Below are 19,554 nucleotides of genomic sequence, written 5' to 3'. Positions count from 1 at the left end.
ACGTATGTGCTCCACATGCGTGCCTGGTGCACTTGGAAATCGGAAGAGGGCATCAGATCTCTCTGGAGACGGAGTTACAGTTGGTGTGGGAAACGATGTGGGTGCTGAGAATCCGGAAAGGGCAGACACCGCTCTTAATTGCTGAGCCATCTCTTCAACATGGCAAGCCCGTCTTAAGATAGCCCAGCCTGGGCTTCTGTTCTGTCAGGCCACCCACCCACTTTTCAAGGCCTACCAAAAAATAACTAATGAGCAGAACCTGAGCAGCAACAGATATCATTCACCACTCATCCAAACCCCCTTTGCTTCAGGGATAGTCTTAAAACACAATACCTTTGCATCGGACATCTGGTCCCTTTAAGGACATAATGGCCAGCCCCGCCTCCCTCCCACCTCTCTGCAAGGCTGTTATAAGTGGACCATTGTTTTATGTCCTTGGACAATTAACCGCGTGACACTCTTGACTCCTCCAGGTTCGTGGGATTGGGAATTTGGCCTCGTAACTTGGCAACCAATGAACTACCCACCGAAGGAGGCTGTAGGGGGCGTTGGGGTTTGTGCTTTACGGTTGGGTTACTCTGGGTTCGTAACGGTAGCTGGCTGCAAAGCCAAGCGTCCCCGCCCCCGTTGCCATAACAACAGTATACAGCCCGGACTACCCCACCCCCACCCCGGTTCGTTGCGTCTTCCAAAAATCAGTCCTGGCCTCTCAGCACCAAGATCCTCTCCATAACTACTTCTAAAGAAAAGAACCAGGGCCTACGCCTCCCTCCGAAGGCGAATTGGATTGGAGGGTTGGAAACTGTGCGTGTGTGCAACGGTGTTAAAACAGCGAATTATCGCATTAGAAGCAATGAATAGAGCAGGGGTTGGGGGTGGAAGGGAACCTGGAGGTGAGGTGTAGGTAAGGGAGGGGAGGAGGAGTTGGTGGGAACTCCATCTATCAAAGGGAATTCAGGAGTCAGGGACACTGTGTTGCTGGGGCAAAGTTGGAGCCTTTGTGAAGGCAGGAAAGGTCCGGGAGTATGGGAAGGTGTCCGGAAGGGAGTTAACAAGAGGCTGGGAGTTAAAAGTGATGGGTCTGTACAGAGTTCCCAGAAATGGAGGCGAGGGACTGGAGGGTTTGGTGGGGATGGGAACTTAAGACCTCCTTTCTCAGCACCAGGACTGAATTTCATCTGACTCAAGAGGGCAGAGGGGAGAAAGATGTCGGATGAAGATGATCTGGATGACATTGAGCCAGACCAGGATGACCTGGAAAAGGAGGATGATGACAAGGAGATTGAGGAGTGGGATGATTACAGGAAGGAGGGGGAGGAAGTCTCCGAGGAAGTGAGTGCCTGGAGGAGGGGTCCTGGAACTGGGGGGCTAGAGGGGAGCTGTAAAGAGAGGCCTTTACTGCTCCCTTCTTGCAGTGGCTGCCCACACCCCTCACGGAGGCTATGATGAAGGAAGGGCTGTCATTACTTTGCAAGACTGGCAATGGACTGGCTCATGCTTACATTAAGCTGGAGGCTAAAGACAGGTGAGGACTGAGAAACTGGAGCATCACAAGCCTCCCCTCTCTCATTCCTGGGTCTCTCTCATCTGATCTAATGGGAAGAGAAGGATGAAAAGATGCCCTCACTGTCCATGTTCTGGTTATGCTTTGCACATGCTAGACAAGCTTCCCCCACCCCAAGCTACATCTCCAAGCTAGGCAGAGACTCCACATGAAGGTTTGTCTAGCATGTACAACACACTGGTTTTCATCTCTGCACTGAAAAACAAAAACAAAACTCCACCTGCTGCCTCTTCCCCTCCCACTCTGTCACCCCATTATAAGCTGTCTCTGTTGCCCTATGTTGAGCACCTTTTCCAGTTCTTGCTGGGTTCTTATGCTTTCTGGTGGCTCTTCCCCCTGCCATGTCCTAGGGACCTCACAGACATCTACCTGTTGCACTCCTACATCCACCTCCGCTATGTGGATATTTCTGAGAATCACCTTACAGACCTGTCACCACTCAACTCTCTCACCCACCTACTGTGGCTCAAGGCTGATGGTAACCAGCTTCGGAGTGCTCGGATGAACGAACTGCCCTACCTGCAGATCGCCAGTTTTTCCTACAACCAGATCGCGGACACTGAAGGCATCTTTCATCCCCGTCTAGTAAACCTGGATCTCAAAGGTGGGTCCTTGGGAAGAGATACATAGAACTTTCCTCCCTAGCATGGGGCTGACACAAGTAGGAGGTATAGTATATTACAGTGGGGGGAGACAGGAGCTCAGTGCAGTCTGAGGTTTGGTGGAGACAGATGCAGTCTGAGGGCAGGATCGTCCCTTTGATCTGAGCATTGGTAGAGGTAAGAACTCTCTAGTGGCTGGCCACTTTGCTTCTGTGATCTTTGGGCAAGCTTTGTTACATCATAAACAAAATATCACCACATTTCCCCTTTTTTGTTTAAAATATCACCATAGTATAGGATTCGGCTGAGCTACACAGCTATCTATGAATTTATTCATTTATTTGTTAAAATACGTGCAGGACTGGGGATACAATTCAGTATTAAAGACTTGCCTATACTTATATGAGGGCTGGCCAAAAAAAGGTACTTATTATAGTTCACTATAATATTATTTTTAATTACATGTGTGTGAGTATGTGCAGGTGTCTGTGGAAACCAGAAGAAAGTGTCTTGTGATCTGTCTAATGTGGTTGCTGGGAATTGAACCCAGGTCCTCTGGAAGAGCACCCAGTGCTCTTAACCACTGAGCCATCTCTCCAGCCTCTCCATATAATATTCTTTATGCCAGTTCTTCATGCTAGAGATACAGCAATGAGCAAAACCAAAAATCTCTATTCTTACATAGAGTCCATTCTGGTTTAGGGTGCTGGACAATTAACGATGATCATATTAAGTAAATATAAGCCAGGCTTGGTGGCTGGCAACTCTAATTCGTATATGCTGGAGGCTAAAGCAAGATTGTTAGAGTTCAAGGCCAGTCTGGGCTTCATAGGGAGTTACAGGTCAGCTTGGCCGACAGAGTGGGACCCTGTCTAAAAAATAAAACAGAAAACACAGCTCAAAAAGGATATAAATTCTATAGAAAAATAGGTTGGGGAAATGCCACTGTGAGAGGCACAGGTGACAATCTCTGCCCCCCTCTCTCTTTCTTTTTCTGTGTGCGTGTTACAAAGGGTTGAATCTAGTGCGCTCTCCCACTAACCATGTCCCCAGTTCGGTTATAACTTTTTATTTCCATGGTTTATGCATTTTATGTATGAGTGCTTTGTCTCTGTGTACACCTACACACTAGAAGACAGCATTGGATCCTATTACAAATGGTTGTGAGCCATTATTTGGTTGCTGGGAATTGAACTCAGAACCTCTGGAAGAGCAGTCAGTGCTCTGAGCCACTGAACCATCTCTCCAGCCCCGACTTACTTTTAACTTTGAGATGAGTGCCAGGAAAGGATAGGCTCCATGTCTCAAAAAACCAAACAAACAAACAAAAACAGAGAGGGGGGGTCTCATAAGTTTCCCACGTTTGGCTTGAACTCACTCACCCAATAGTAGTCCAGGAATACTTAGATTTGTAGTCTGCCACTTCAGGCTCCTAAGCCCAGCACAGATGACAATTTCAAACTGACTGGGAAAACATCATTTGACCAAAAATGTGCATGGAGGGAAGGAAGTCATTGTTCAGGGGGGAAGGAGTGCATTGCTCAGGTATCACTAATTCATTCTCAAAGTCAGACAGACAAACCCTTTCTGCCACTTGCCTTGGGGCTCCAAAGATGTTATTCTGGGGTTGTTCCTCCTCCCTTTCTACCCTGCCTTAGAGTTAGAGGGGGACAGGGGTGGGGCAAGATTTCTAACACTGAACAACCCGAACGAACGGACCTTTGAGTGTCTGACTCCCTCCTCTTCTGCAGGGAACCGCATCCGCCAAGTGACTGGGCTGGACCCTGAAAGACTGACTAGCCTGCACACCCTGGAGCTTCGGGGGAACCAGATAGAGACCACACTGGGAATCAACCTTCCTAAGCTGAAGAACCTCTTCCTGGTAGTGCACTGGGTCCTAGGGTGGTGCAGGGAAGGGGGCACAGCCCTGGCTTGCAGATGGCTCAGCTGCTAGCTCCACCACGACCCTTTGCATGGTGTCCAATGCCGTGCAAATGTGGTTAAGACAAGACAGGCTCACATTTACACTCCTAGTACTTGGGAGGCTGAGTAAGGAGGGGCTGCTGAGAATTAGAGGCCGGTCTGGACTACAGAATAAGACTCTGACTCTTAGAAGGAAAGGGAGAGCATAAGGGAGAGGGAGTAAGAAATATAGGCTTTCAATCTAGCAGGACTACAACACACAGTGTGTGGAAAATGCAGAATGTTTTAATACAGGTTGTACAGGTTGTTGCAAAATGTGCTATTCAGGTATGGAAAGCAGGCTAAGGAGGCCACTTAAATATTTATTTAGTATTTATTTATTTATTTATTTATTTATTGAGATAGAGTTTTTGGAGGTGGGGGGGTGTCAAGGCAGGGTTTCTGTATAGTCTTGGCTGTTGTGGAACTTGCTCTATAGACCAGGCTGGCCTGGAACTCAGAGATCCACCTTCCTCTGCCTCCCAAGTGTTGAGATTAAAGGCTTGTACCACCTGGCCTGAGACAGGGTCTTATATAGCCCCGAAATGACTATGTAGTTGAGGATTACCTTAAACTCCTCCTGGTCTTCCTGCCTCTAACTCCCAAGTGCCAGGATTCCAGTATGAACCATTATAATTAACTATAGTTTTGGTTTTGTTTTTTGGGGGACAGGGTTTCTTTGTGTAGCCCTAGCTGTCCTGGAACTTTCTCTGTAGACCAGGCCTCAAACTCATTGATCTGACTGCCTCTGCCTCCCAAGTGATTGAATTAAAAGCATGGGCCACCACTGCCCAGCTATACTCTACTGTTTTTATTTTGCATGTTTCTGTCTGTATGTGCACACAGGTGTGTGCAAGTGTGCAGCTGTGTTGTGTGTGGAAGCCTGAGGTGGACATCAAGCAACCTCCTCGATGGCTTTCTACCTTGTGTTCTAAGACAGGGTCTCTCACAAAACCCAAGCTCCTGATGAATTAGCTGCCTGGCCAATGGGCTCCAGGGATCTGCCTGTCTCTACCCCAATATTGGGCATTGCAGACAGTACACCCCCAACCCCCAAGCTTGGCTTTTTAAGTGAGTGCTGGGGACAGGAACATGCGTCCTAATGCTTGCATGCCAAGGATTTTACTGACTGAGCCATCTCCATGTCCTGTGTTTTGTCTATTTGTTTTTTAAAGAGCCATAGCATGTATTCCTGGCAGGCCTAGAACTCACAGCAATCCACTTGCCTCAGTCTCTCAAGTGCTGGGATTTACAAGGTGTGCCACAATGTCTCCTTTTGTTTTATTACTTTACTTCCCCCCCCCCCCCGAGACAGGGTTTCTCTGTATTACTTTGGAGCCTGTCCTGGAACTAGTTCTGTAGACCATGCTGGCCTCCAACTCACAGAGATCCATCTGCCTCTGCCTCCTGAGTGCTGGGACTAACGGCGTGTGTCACCAATGCCTGGCATACTTTACTTCTGAAGAATATTTATTTTTATGTCTGAGTGTTTTGTCCGTATGTATGTATGTATGTATGTATGTATGTATGTATGTATGTATGTATAGTGCCTTGTGTGTGCCTGGTGCCCCTGGGGATCAGAAAGGTCAGATCCCCTGGAACTGCAGTCACAGATGGTTGTGAGCTGCCATGTGGGTGCTGGGAACTGAACCTGGGTCTTCTGAAACAGCAGCAGGCTCTCTTAACAGAGCCATTGCTCTGACCTCAGGTTTGCTTTGCTTCTGAACAGGGTCTCCCTGTGTAGCCTACACCGGTCCGAACTCCTTATGTAACTGGGGTCATAGCTGTACACTGTCATACTAGCCTCTAAGTGTCTGTCCCTTTAGGCTGGACAGGCTGCTTTCTGGACTGGTACTACAGCCAGTCCTTGGTGAGTGAATGGGGCTCCTGGGCCAAGGGCAGGTTCAAGCAGCCCTTCTGTAATCAGAGATGGCCTTGATGGGGTCATTAGCAGCAGAATACAGCTGACCATTTGTTGTAGTGGCAGCTTCTTCTCTTCCCCTTCTTTTGGTCTACCTTTTTTTCTTTCCTTTTTTTTTTTTTTTTTGTATTAGGGATTGAAACCAGTGCCTTTGCACACACTATAGGAGTGTGCTACCACCAAACTGTCTCACTAGCCTAGAAACTATTATGTGTTTCCAGTGGCATACTTTTTTTTATTATTTTTATCATCACCATCATCATTTTTTTTTTCATACTCCTGGGAAATGTAGTCTTTAGACTGCTTTCTCTTTTCAAGTTAACATTACTTTACAGTGACTTCTTGGGGTGGGGGTGGGGATGCACAACACAGCATGCAGGTGGTGTCAGAGATGACTTGCAGGAGTTAGTTGTCTTTCCAGCGGGTGGGTACTGGGGAAGGAAACAGGTTGTCAGGCTTGGCTCATGGAGCAATCCTGCTGATCCTGTCTTTGTCTGTCTTTGGGGGATGGTATTTGAAACAGGTGTCACACTATAGTCCAGCCATGCCTGGAGACTCACTAAGCAGCCCAGGCTACAATCTTCCTGCCTCCAGAATACTAGGATTTTGGGGGTGGGCCACCACACCTAGTTTTGGTCTTCTTTGTCCTTTATGCCTCACTCTCTTATCTGTCCCTACTCTCCTCCATTCCTCCCTCTCTACTTGGATTTCTTCTTTGCTTTGTCATCCCTTTCCCACTTCCTTCTTTCTGCTCCCCTCTCTGAGTTAATGTATTGCATGCTGGGGTGCAGGCTCAAAACACTCTGAAGAAGATAGAAGGCCTGGAAAACCTCAGCGAACTGACCACATTGCACCTCCGAGACAACCAGATTGAAACTCTGGACGGCTTCTCCAAGGAGATGAAGTCACTGCAGTACCTGAACTTGAGGTACAGGGTGCATCCTCTCTAAGGCCCACCTTGCACCTCCCCATCACCAGAGCAGCTTCTGAGTCAGTGGCCCTCTCCCAGCAACCCAGGGCTGAGTCCTTACCTTGTTCTCCTTCCGAGTCTTGCACTCTGCTTTCTTTCTTCTGTATTTAATTCAAAGAGCAACACAAAGATCTTCTTGAGAGCCCTGAGTCCTTATGTTAATTCAATCCATAATGAATAAGAACATACTGTATTTAGTAAGGCTTATGCTGTGTTTTAGAAATATCTAAAAGAATCAGAAATACATGCTCCCTGTTTTTCCTTTTTTTGTTTTTGTTTGTTTGTTTGGACAGGGTTTCTCTGGCCTTGAACTCAAAGATCCCCCTGCCGCTGCCTCCGAGGGTTTAAAGATGTGTCTCATGGCGCTGGGCTTCTTCTTCTTTTTTTTCTTTTTTTTTTTAATTTATTTTTTACAATCCAATTCCAGTTCCCCCTCCCTCCTCTCCTCCTGCTCTCCCTTCCTTCCCTCCATCCCACCTCCCATCTACTCCTCAGAGAAGGTAAGGCCTCCCCTAGGATGTCAACTAAGTCTGTCCTATCACCTTGTTGAGGCAGGACCAATGTGACCCACCCCAAGTCTAGGTTGAGCAAGTTATCTCTCCATAGAGAATGGGCTCCATGAAGTTAGTTTATGCATTATAGTTAGGTCTTGGTTCCACTTGGGCTTTTTTTTTTTAATTTTTAAACATGGGGGTCTTGCTACGTTACCCATGCTAGCCCCAATCTCTATCAGGTTTCCTGGGTAGCTGAGATAGGTATTCACCACTATGTTGCTGTTTTTAAGCAATTCACAGTCTGACTCCAATGCCATTTTCCTGTCTGTATCCTACATAAATGTCCTTCTCTCTCTCCTAGGCCCCAATTACCCTTTCCATTTCTTGTCTCTTTCTTCCTGAACTGGACACTACCTGTACATGACAACCCTTAAGTGATATTAAACATAAGATATAGCAGAGCAGTGGTGGTGCATGCCTTTGACCCCAGCAGTCGGGAGGCAGAGGCAGGCAGATCTCTGAGTTTGAGGCTGCCCTGGACTACGGAGCAAGTTTTGGGACAGCCAGGGCTACACAGAGAAACCCTGATTTGAAAAATCAAAAAAGAAAGAAGAAAAACTCAAGGCCGGATGTGGTAGCACATACCCACAATCCTAGCCCTTGGAGGCAGGAGGATGCTACAAGTTCAAGGTGGTAGCCAGGCCAAAATAGTGAGTAGTTCTGTGCTAGTCAGGGTACAAAGTGAGACAAACAAAACAAGACACTCAAAAAATAAACAACAGCAAAGCCAAACCAAAGCAATGAGAGCAATAAAAACAATGGGACACGGCGGCTCATGTCTATAATCCTAGAGGGTTTCAGTGAATTGAGGATAGCCTAGGCTGCATAGCAGACTCTGTGTCACACCTCCCACATACACACAAGGAAGGGATGAAGAGGAGGGAAGATGAGTGGACACACATAGGGTCAGAGGGATTTTTCTCTTAGCACCTCTTTTCTGATGGACAATTGTTTATCTATCTATCTATCTATCTATCTATTTATTTGTGCTTTTCTCAATCAAACCCAGGGACTCATGCATGTGAAATATGTACAAAGGCTAATAAAATGCAATAGAGCTCAAAGTAAGAAATGTTCTTCGAGGCCCACAATATTAAGATTAATCTGGCATACTTAAAAATGATTTCATAAATGTTTGAAAGACAGGAGCATGCCATCCCATACAGTCTCAGAAGTCCGCCTTAGAGGACTGACCTTTTTACTCAGTTGGGATACCAAATCCATCCCTAGTTCTGGCTTCCTTACTGAAGCAAGCATCCACACAACACCCCAACTCCACAGCACCCCACACTTATGCACGAGCTCCTTCCCTGCTGACCTGATCCTTATAACCTCTGGTGTGATATGGCTGACACAGAAAATGTCTGCTCCAATAAGGGATGCTTGCCTTCTTCTCCAAATACAAGAGAGGATGAGGCCTAACTTTGCTGCTCCAAAATTTTAAGGTGACACATCACAGAGCAGAGGCTGGCAACTAGGGATTCCTTGAAGGTAGAGGCGGGGATAGGGAATTGCATCAGGCCAAGTCTGGCCACACTTGGCAGACCAATCCTCAACAGTCACTGCTTTTAGGGCTCAGTCGGATGTTTTTAAGGAGAAAGCCCGGTTCCTAGCTAGCAATCAAAGCCCATGATCCTGACTTAAGCTCTCGTGACCTCATCCATAGGAGTAACATGATTAGTGACCTGGGGGAGATGGCCAGACTGCGCGACCTGCCTAAACTGCGGGCCTTGGTGATGTTGGACAACCCGTGTGCAGACGAGACCGACTACCGCCAGGAGGCGCTGGTCCAGATGGTACACCTGGAACGCCTGGACAAAGAGTTCTTTGAGGATGAGGACCGGGCTGAGGCTGAGGAGATCCGTCAGAGGCTGAAGGAGGAGCAGGAACAGGAGATGGATGCAGAGCATGACATGGAACCATACACGCCATCGGTTTAGCTGCTCCTCCAGCCTACACCGACAGTAAGGGAGATGGATGCCAGATGCTGGGAAGGCAGCTGCCGGAATTCAAAGGCTGTGCACACAGAAGAGGCCAGGAGAACCCTTAGCAGAGACAGGACTTAGGGGCCGGAGGTATCTTAGGTATGAAGGAAAGAGAAGAAGAGGCCCGCGAAGAACTGGTAAAAGACAAAAGAGAGCAGAAAAGTGGGGTGAATTGGATTGTCAGGCAGAAGGGCTGATGTGCAGGCATATCAAGCAGAGATGGTTATAAAGGGATAGGTCGGGGTCATGAAGGAGCTGTGTGTGTGTGGGGGGGCTCGTGGTATCTGGAGGATGCAGTTGGGCCAGGGAAAAGATCCTGCACTAAAAGTCTAAACCTAAAAATAACAGGACACTGGTGGAGGGTGGGGTGGAGACTGAGGAGCCTTGGGACACGGGCATTATGAGTGGGCTACAGCTACTCTTCTGTTCTCTTCTTCCAGGAGACCATTGACACTGGCCTCAAGAATTGATGAGACTCCAGCGGGGGCCCACCACATTCATAGCCCCGTGATAGGAATCAGGGCATGCTGGAAATCCATCATATCTCAAGGCCCAGGCTCTTTGGTGGTCATCTTTGTGTGGCTTAGTTTGTGGGCCTAAACTCCTAGGCTCTGTCTGGAGTCTAGATTGAGGACAGCCCACAAGCAGGTCGGGCCAACCAGGATGCTAGTAGGGGTTGTCTGGAGAAAGGAGCTGAGGAGGGGGGCTGTGATGGGACAGTTCGGGTTTCAAATAAAAAGGGATTTTGATATTCTTGCGTCTGACCGAGTTCATGATCCCCCGTGATGTGCTGCTTATCCATCAGCGTGGGTCAGTACCTGCCGCAGTACTGAGTGAGGCGGCGCCTGCTTCCCTCGAGTTGGCTGGACATGGGTTATGTGAGTGCCAGTGCGCCCACGGGGTCCCCATTCTGGTCCTGGACCGCCCCGGCCCCTCCCCCACCGGTTCGGTTCCCCGCCACCCCCCGCGCTCGTACGTGCGTCTCCGCCTGCAGCTCTTGACTCATCGGGGGCTCCGGGTCACATGCGCCCGCCTCTATAGGCACCGCCCCCTGCCCGCCCCCATCCCCCCCCCGCCCGCGCTGGGAGCCGCAGCCGCCGCCACTCCTGCTCTCTCTGCGCCGCCGCCGTCATCACCGCCGCCGCCACCGCCACCGGCTGAGTCTGCAGCCCTCGAGGTGAGGCCCGTATCGGGCCGCATCCCCCTTACTCGCTCCTTGCCGCGTTCACTCCCCGCCGTCCTGGGCTTGGCGCGCCGGGCCGGTGACGCTGCATACCTGCCTGTCACCTGCCTTCCCCAGCACCCTCCATCCCGGGCCTTCCCGGGCAGCTCCCGGCTTTCTGGCGCTTACCTCCTCCAGGTTTAGATTCCAGGTCTCTGCACTCGCTTCTCTAACTGCACGGTCCCACCCTCGCCTGCCCCTCTCCCCACGCCGGTCTTCGTCTAGGGTCCTGCCAATTTGTTTCTTAAGTTCGATGTCTCGGCGGGCCGCGCGTGTTTTCCTGGCACGTCCTTTTTGCTTTGCGACTGGGGAGATGCCTTTTCTCACCCTTCCTTGGCTGCCTCAGACTTGCTCTAGACTCGCCCTTCTCTGCCTCCTTCCTTCTCTTTGCCCCTCTCCTTTCACATTTCCTTTTCTCCGATGCATGGGGGAGGGATGAGAAGTGTGGGGAATTTATTTGGGGGTAGGGAAGACGATAGGTCCAGCCTGGACTACCTCACCATTCCCCACTGCAGCCTCTAGGGACTGGAACCTGTCCCCAGGATGCTGTCTCCAGACTCCTCTTTAGAAAAGAGGAGGAATTCATATTTGGGAGAGAGGTGACCACCCCGGAGTGTTTTATAGACCCTATGTATGGGAACTGTCAAGTTGGGGCTCCGCTTGTTCAGACATCCCCTCTTCTTCCTGTTCCAAGATCCAAGGAAAAAATGCCGCCTGGCAGCCATCCCGCTTGGGGAAGTCTAGGGGAACCCCACTGTCGGAGAAGCTGCCGAGGGGCAAAGGAATCGCGGGCCGGGCCGTACCGCTCCCCTCTTCCCTGCGGGGTTCTCGCGTCTTATCATGAGACGTACCCCGCCCCTACTGCAGTGACCTCCCCTTCCTCACTGCATTGACCTTTCCCTCTCTCCGTGGGGGAGGGAACACCCCTTCTACAGAGTGGCTGACTGCAGCCTGCTCCTCCCCACCCCCTACCCACTGCAGTAACCTCTTTCCCGGCCCTCCCAGCCTCTGGCCCCTCCCACTGGCCTCAGGCTCCACCCTTCCAAGCCTCTGATCTTTCTCCTTCCTTCACTTCCACCCAAGGAGATCCCAACCATCATCATGTCTATAGAGAAGATCTGGGCCCGAGAGATCTTGGACTCCCGCGGGAATCCCACCGTGGAGGTGGATCTCTATACTGCCAAAGGTGATGGGCGGGGCATGGGCTTTCCACAGCCCCCACTTCCCTTATGGTGGGTCTGGCAGGTTTCAGAGGTTTTTCTTCATGCCCAGGGGCCAAGGGGTGCTAGGCCAGGTTCCAAAAGCTGGATTGTGGAGTCCAAATTTCCTTGACTTGTGGAGCCAGGCTAGAGATGGGTCTGTGTTCTAGTTCAGAATGAGAAAGGCCCTGCCTCTCTGTCTGTGTGCCTATGAGAGCCCAGGAGCACGCATGCTCTGCCTAGCATAGCTTTGTTTCTGTGGCCTCCCACATGTGCCTGTGAGGCCCCAGATGGGCGGATGAGGGGGCCCTGCTTGTACATCTGGCACAGTGTACGTGAGTGTGTGTGAGTCTCCGAGTGGTGTTAGGGAACAGTATGGGGAGAAGTCTGCACGTACGTAACACCACGTAGGAGTTTAGTGCCCTCCCTCACTGTGTCTTTTTCCAGGCCTGTTCCGGGCTGCAGTCCCCAGTGGGGCCTCCACTGGCATCTATGAGGCCCTGGAGCTAAGGGATGGGGACAAACAGCGTTACCTAGGCAAAGGTGATGGCATCCCTCTCCTAGCATGCCCCATCCCCTAGATGCCTTCCCCTTCCTTCCCTCCCCACCTCCTCCTGGACTGACCCGGCCTTCTTCCTCTCTCTAGGTGTCCTGAAGGCAGTGGACCACATCAACACCACCATCGCACCAGCCCTTGTCAGCTCAGTGAGGCCCGCTCTTTCCTGGGGGGGGGGAGGGGCTGCTAGACCACGCTCCTAGAAAAAAAATCTTGGATCCAGGGAGGGACAAGGGGATGCAAAAAAGCCCACAGTTTAGGAATTGTGGTTACAAAGGGAAGGTGGGGAAATACTGCTTGCTGCCCCTGCAGGAGCTCAAGGTCCCTAAAATTGTCAGGGCAGGCCACTGTCACGGGGATCTAGTGGTACCCTACTCACATGGAAGACTGTGTGTGAATGAGGGGACCCTCTGTCTTAGGGCCCAACCTCCATCTAGGCTCTGGGTAATGGGGGCTCTGCCCACAGGGTCTCTCCGTGGTGGACCAAGAGAAACTGGACAACCTGATGCTAGAGTTGGATGGGACTGAGAACAAATGTAAGCAGGGGCTGGGCTGGGCAGAATAGGACAGCACAGGGAACTGAAGGGGCTGGCTGGGGACACAGTGTCAGAGGACATCCTCCTCCCTCACCCAGAGCCACTGCAGAGGGTAGGAGTGACATTAGACAGAGAGACAGGAGTTGGCATGGGGTAGTCCAGGGGATGTTTAGGGAGAGGTGAGGTCTTCTCCTTCATCATCTCCTTCCCTAACCCCACTATTGGTAGAAGATGAATGAGGTTGGAGGGCGGGGGTTGGGAAGTCTCATTTACGAGCTTTTCTAGGGAGCGTTAGGTGGGGCAAGGGCTGAGAGAGGGAGAGACATTTTTGCTCAGTGCCTTCCTCTGTACTCTCCCAGCCAAGTTTGGGGCCAATGCCATCCTGGGTGTGTCTCTGGCTGTGTGTAAGGCTGGGGCAGCTGAGAGGGACTTGCCCCTCTATCGCCACATTGCTCAACTGGCTGGGAACTCGGACCTCATCCTGCCTGTGCCGGTGAGCCTAACCTCTTCAGAGGAGGAGGGAGCATGCAGTCTGGTGAGGGATGAGGGGAAGAAGGTGATCGGGCAGCTAAAGAGAATGGATGGGGATGTGAGACCTGAGACTGGCATTTGGGGGACCCTGGGACCCCATCCCAGGGGCAAGGCTCTTTAGTTCTTCTGTGACTCTGACTCTGACCATCTGTGACTCCTCAGGCTTTTAATGTGATCAACGGTGGCTCCCATGCTGGGAACAAGTTGGCCATGCAGGAGTTCATGATCCTCCCAGTGGGTGCTGAGAGCTTCCGGGATGCCATGCGACTTGGGGCAGAGGTGTACCACACACTCAAGGGGGTCATCAAGGACAAGTATGGCAAGGATGCCACTAATGTGGGGGATGAAGGTGGCTTTGCTCCCAATATCCTGGAGAACAGTGAAGGTGAGGCCCGGAGCCCTCACTCCAGCTCTGAGCCTCACACTGGGAAAGGTGGCACACACGGGTACTCAGGGGTACTGGTGGAAGGTCCTTGAACTTCTGAAAGTCTCAAGAGGTACCGGCCCTTAGGCTGGACTCCAGGAAGCCTGATTTCACATATAGACCTTGGCTGTCAATCTTTTACCTGCCCAGCCTAGTCTGTTAGCATAGGTCCTTGCTGGAACTGGTGAGAATATTGGGAAGTGGTCTGGGTAAGGTCCATTTCATCCTATAACGCCACAGACTTAGTTAGATGACATATACCATGCTTTAGGAGGTAATTACACATCAGTGAGACCCCCATCCCAGCCTCTCAGAAGGTGTCCAGGTTTACTGCATTCTCTGTGCTGCAGAAGAGGGACCGTAAAGGTTAACAGTGAAGGTATTGGCAGGTATGGCTCAGGGGGTAAAGGGAGTGGTTAACAGTGAAGGTACTAGGAGGTATGGCTTAAGTAGTGCGCCTGCTCAGCCTGGCTGAGGCCACCACACCACACAAAAATTCACACATGCAAACACACACACGTAAATGCATACATATTGGTACACATGCATGCACAGACTCTGCTCTGGAATCAGATTATTTGCATTTATTTGAACATTGAAAACTTATTGGCTGGAATCCCCAACACTTGAGAGGCTGAGACATAAGGGTTGCTATGAGCTTGAAGCCATACTGGGCTACATAAAACCATGTCTAAAAAGAAGGAAAGAAAATAGTAATGATAATAAAGATGCAGAAATGGTCTTTTTAAGGGCCAAACATTTGCCAGGCAGTGGTAGCACACAGCTTTAATCTCAGCATTTGGGAGGCAGAGGCAGGCTGATCTCTGTGAGTTCAAGACCAACCTGGTCTATAGAGTGAGTTCCAGGACAGCCAGGGTTACACAGAGAAACCCTGTCTCAAAAACCAAAAACAAACAAATAAAAACCCAGGAAAACAAAACAAAAAAATCCAAGCATTTGAGCAGGGCATGGAGATGCACACCCTTAATTCCAGGTAGAGGCAGGTACATCCCTGAGTTTAAGGCCAACCTGGACTTCCCAGAGAGTCCCAGGTAAGCTAGGGCTACATGGTGAGAACCAGAATCAAAACAAAACAAAAAGGAATAACCCAAGTTTTACAAAGATCTTTGAGAACTAAGTGAGATAATATATGTAAAATGCTAATATGATACCACACTAAAGAAAACCGCTCTTAGGGGCTGGACAGGTGGCTTGGCAGTTACAAACACTGGCTGCTCTTGCAGGGGACTTAGGTTTGGTTTTCCACACCCATGTGACTCGAGGGAATCTAACACTCTTCTGGCATCTGGGCACCAGCATGGACATGGAGCAAATACATATATGAAGGCAAAATAGTTAATACACATAAAACAAAAATAAATGAATTTTAAAGCACACACACACACACACACACACACACACACACAAACACACACACACACACGCTGCTAACCAGGCTTGGTGGGGCAGACCTATAATCCCAACTACTTAGAGTTTGAGGAAGGAAAATTGAAAGTTCAAGGTATGCCTAAGCTACAGAGTGAGTTCAAGACCAGCTTGGACAACTTAGTGAGACCCTTTCTCAACATGTAAAAAGGGGTGGGGATGCAGCTCAGGGGCACAGAATTTGCCTCAAATGAATGAGGCCTAGGTTCAAGACCCAGCACCGGGATGAGGTGTGTTGGAGTGGGAGTGTAGGGGAGGGTCTTGGGGGAGGGGGACCAACGCTAGTAACAGAATCCCACTCCTCTGACTCCCTACATAGCCTCTCCCCAGGCCTTAGCCACACCTACTCTCCAGTCCTTTCTTTCTACTCATGATCCCTCTTTCCTTCCTACCGTTTTCTCCTACTTATGATTTCACTGTGTTTGTTTCCAGCCTTGGAGCTGGTGAAGGAAGCCATCGACAAGGCTGGCTACACAGAAAAGATCGTGATTGGCATGGACGTTGCTGCCTCCGAGTTTTATCGTGATGGCAAATATGACTTGGATTTCAAGTCTCCCGCTGACCCTTCCCGATACATCAGTGGGGACCAGCTCGGGGCACTGTACCAGGATTTTGTTCGGAACTATCCTGGTGAGAGCTAGGGAGATGGGAGATAGGAAAGGGGGAGAAGAGAAATAGGCAGGGACCCTGTAGGACAACTGTGGACTTTATGGAGTGCAGTCTGGTGCTAGGTGAGAAGTAGGGAGAAGGGGAAGGCGGTTCCTACAGAGCCGTGCTTTGAGTGTCAGGTAGCTGTGAAGGGTCTCCTCCATCTGTTTCAGAACCTGGGCTCCAAGAGCTTCTGGGTCCTAGGGAGGGCTCTGGAAGGAGCAGGGGTGGGGAGACATGGATGGATGCAAGAAAAGGGGTGATCTTTGATGAAGGTAGATTCTGAGTGAGGTTGGCACTGTTGCCTGGAAAGGATCACTGAGTTAGTCTCCTTGTCTACCAAGGACTGCTGTCCCCACTCTGTGGAGGCCATCGGCTTCACCTTCTGGAGACAAAGTAAAATAGATACGAGTTGAGAAGGAAAGAGTTAGACTAGTAATGAGAAAGGACTTCCAGGCAGGAAGACTAGAAGAACTAAGAGAGGGTGTGAAGAAGGTCAGTTCCCTGGTTACTGAAACTCGTATGAAGTGATGGGAATCCAAGCAGGATTGTTTGGGAAGGTGGGGGACACGGATGAGGAGGCTTTGCTATGGCAAGTCAGAGGAGGGCGAGGGTGTCCCTCCAGAGCTCAAGAAGCATCAACAGTCCCTGTCCACTCGCTCTCCAGTGGTCTCCATTGAGGACCCCTTTGACCAGGATGATTGGGCAGCTTGGTCCAAGTTCACAGCCAATGTGGGCATCCAGATAGTGGGTGATGACCTGACAGTGACCAACCCGAAGCGTATCGAGCGGGCAGTGGAGGAAAAGGCCTGCAACTGCTTGCTGCTCAAGGTCAATCAGATTGGCTCAGTCACAGAAGCCATCCAAGCGTGAGTGGCTTCCGGCCCTTCTCCCACCTGGCCCTTGTCCTTCAGGGCTCCCCTCCCAAGTCCTCCTAACCTGACTCTGCTGAAAGTTGATGTTGATGAAAGTTGGGTACCTTTCACGACCCTCTGGCTTCTATTCTCTGTACTGCATGCTCTGTCCCCACTTCCTGCTTAGTCACTCTCCCACAGGTGTTTCTTGACATAGACCAAGCCCAGGGCCGGGCCGGGAGGGAATACCTTGCCTCGGGGCGGAGGTCAGTGCTGGTGTGTCCTGCAGGTGCAAGCTGGCCCAGGAGAATGGCTGGGGGGTTATGGTGAGTCATCGCTCTGGAGAAACAGAGGACACATTCATTGCTGACCTGGTAGTGGGACTGTGCACAGGCCAGGTGAGTGGGGTTACTCTCCTGACAGAAGATCCAGAGTCAGAGAAGCTTCAAGAGTAGACATTTTGCCAGGCATTGGCATCCTGCACCTTTAATCCCCAGCACTGGGGAGGCAGATGGATCTCTGTGAGTTAGAGGCCAGCCTGGTCTATATAGTGAGTTGCAGAACAGTCAGGAGTATACAGAGAAATTCTGTCTTACAAAGAAACAAGAGTAAAAAGGGTAGAAGTTTTGAGCTGGTGAGATGACTCAGCGGTAAGGTACCTGGTGCCAGGCCTGGCTGACAGCTTGATTCCTGGGACTCCCTCATTGGAAGGAGAGAACCAACTCCCGCCAGTTGTCCTCTGACCTCCACATACACACCATGGCATGAGCAGACACTGTGCCATATAAACTGACACAGAATGAATAGACTATGGGTTTTTAACAATGAACTAATTAACACAAATGCAGAGTAGAAGCTTCAGGGATGGAGGTTTAGCTCAGTTGCAGAGCTAGCATGTGCAAGGTCCTGGGTTCCATTAAAAAAAAAAAAGTAGGGTATGATAATGCATGCTTTTAGCCCCAGTGCTCAGGAGGCAGAGGCAGGAGGATCTCAAGTTCAAGGCCAGCCTGATCTACAGAGTGAGTTCTAGGACGGTCAGGGCTACACAGAGAAACCTGTCTTGAAAGAACAAAATAAATAAACAAACAGACAGATGACCTGGACTTGGTGGTACATGCCTTGGGAAATAAAGGCAGAAGGCTCAGGAGTTCAAGGCTAGCCTTAACGAAACTGTTTCAAAATTTAAAAATGGGACTGGGGGTAGCATTGTTTGAGGGTGAAGGAAATCTTTAAGCTGCATATCCTCCGGAATGTTTCAGATCAAGACTGGCGCCCCATGCAGGTCTGAACGCTTGGCGAAGTACAACCAGCTCATGAGGTGAGGAGGGTCCCTGAAGGACAAGAACCCAAACCTGGGACTAAGCACCCCATTAGGCTGTCATTCCGTCTCTAGCATCCAGGTCCTGGATAGGAGTTGATGCCAAGAAAAGAAAATACTTATGCTTAGTGGGCTGTCTGATTGACAGATTGCTAAGGTCACACTAAAGCCAGGGAATGTTCACCCCGGGGGCAGTCCTCAAAGGAGGAGCCTTGAGGGACCCAGAGAGAAAGCAGATCCCTCCTGCTCCCCTGACTGCTACCCTTCTGGATCATCTCTCAGAATTGAAGAAGAGCTGGGGGATGAAGCTCGCTTCGCGGGACATAATTTCCGAAATCCCAGTGTGCTGTGATCCCTCTGCTTGCCTGAAGACTGGACCCTCCATCTCATCCTCCCGAACCCTCCTTCTTGCAGTCCTGACCTGCCATAGTTCACCCTGATACCTTGAGCCCAAAGTCACCCAGAACACCTCAGCTCACCTGCTCTGGCTGCTCATGGCTGTCACAACCCCTTGCTGTGTCTGCTCCCCCTCTCTGGGTCCCAGGTTTTGGGATTCCATTCTTCTCACTTCCCGTTGATTCTCTCTTCTCTTAAACAAAACCAAACCTGGAAATGGGAATGAAGATTAGGAGGGGGTCCACAGAAGAGTCATCGATGTGTGACAGGAGCTTCAGGCTGGTGCGCTGAGGTGTTCAGAATGGGGCCATGTGGTACACATGCTTTGCTGTTTTCCATGTTGTGTATAAGCCATGAACTATGCAGAGAGCTGGTGTTTGGGGAGTGCTGAATGTGTGATCATGTTTGGTAAGGCTTTAGCGTGTGTGTGTGTGTTTGTTTATTTATTTATTTATTTATTTATTTGTTGTTCAGCTTGTCAGTCAGTCAACTCCCCATAATGATAGTCCAAAACTGGCATAACTTGACAGGGCTCGGCATCTGTATTTTCATGTGGCTGCACGGGAAGGGTAACAGAAAAGAGCCTTAGTGATTATTTCATTTAGTGCACTAACTGACTTTTGGAACTTCACAGAGTGTCGCTGCTGTGTGCCTGGAGGGTTTCCCCCACCCACAGCTCTCTCCCCTGGCCCTAGGCCTCTCTCCAGCTGCACTAGAGCACTGTCTCCCTCCCCACGCCATGTCCCACAGTCGCCACTGCCTCTGTGGCTTTGAAATGAACTCCGCCATTAAAGTCTGAATCACAGTGCACCCCTGTGTCTGAGGAGTGTTACTCTCTGCTCCATAGGAGAGAAGGGAAGACAAAG

At 50.2% G+C, this 19,554-nt stretch overlaps 2 protein-coding genes across 3 annotated transcripts; both read left to right on the top strand.

The window, feature by feature from the left end:
* The first annotated feature begins 464 nt into the window (after positions 1-464).
* Positions 465-10,309, top strand: Lrrc23 (leucine rich repeat containing 23). 2 transcript variants are annotated; one of them, XM_051173278.1, is made up of 8 exons: positions 465-794; positions 1,160-1,332; positions 1,416-1,525; positions 1,915-2,168; positions 3,918-4,048; positions 6,841-6,977; positions 9,240-9,537; positions 9,999-10,309. In XM_051173278.1, the coding sequence occupies exons 2-7, from the start codon at positions 1,207-1,209 to the stop codon at positions 9,511-9,513; spliced, it is 1,032 nt and encodes a 343-aa protein (XP_051029235.1). In that variant the 5' UTR covers positions 465-794; positions 1,160-1,206; the 3' UTR covers positions 9,514-9,537; positions 9,999-10,309. The 2 variants fall into 2 exon arrangements, with proteins under 2 accessions (XP_051029235.1, XP_051029236.1); XM_051173279.1 differs by having other exon boundaries at positions 465-804.
* A 315-nt stretch (positions 10,310-10,624) lies between these two features.
* On the top strand, positions 10,625-18,834 carry Eno2 (enolase 2). Its single transcript, XM_051173277.1, has 12 exons — positions 10,625-10,735; positions 11,864-11,966; positions 12,427-12,522; positions 12,626-12,684; positions 13,002-13,071; positions 13,431-13,564; positions 13,765-13,987; positions 15,905-16,102; positions 16,788-16,989; positions 17,264-17,372; positions 18,234-18,292; positions 18,575-18,834. Exons 2-12 carry the CDS (start codon positions 11,882-11,884, stop codon positions 18,642-18,644), a joined length of 1,305 nt encoding a protein of 434 aa, XP_051029234.1. The 5' UTR covers positions 10,625-10,735; positions 11,864-11,881; the 3' UTR covers positions 18,645-18,834.
* The last annotated feature ends 720 nt before the right edge of the window (positions 18,835-19,554 follow it).

Source organism: Phodopus roborovskii, unplaced genomic scaffold, assembly GCF_943737965.1.
Source record: "Phodopus roborovskii unplaced genomic scaffold, PHOROB, whole genome shotgun sequence".
Classification (NCBI taxonomy): domain Eukaryota; kingdom Metazoa; phylum Chordata; class Mammalia; order Rodentia; family Cricetidae; genus Phodopus; species Phodopus roborovskii.
The sequence above is the reverse complement of the archived record's forward strand: the minus strand, read 5'-3'. Positions and strand labels throughout refer to the sequence as shown.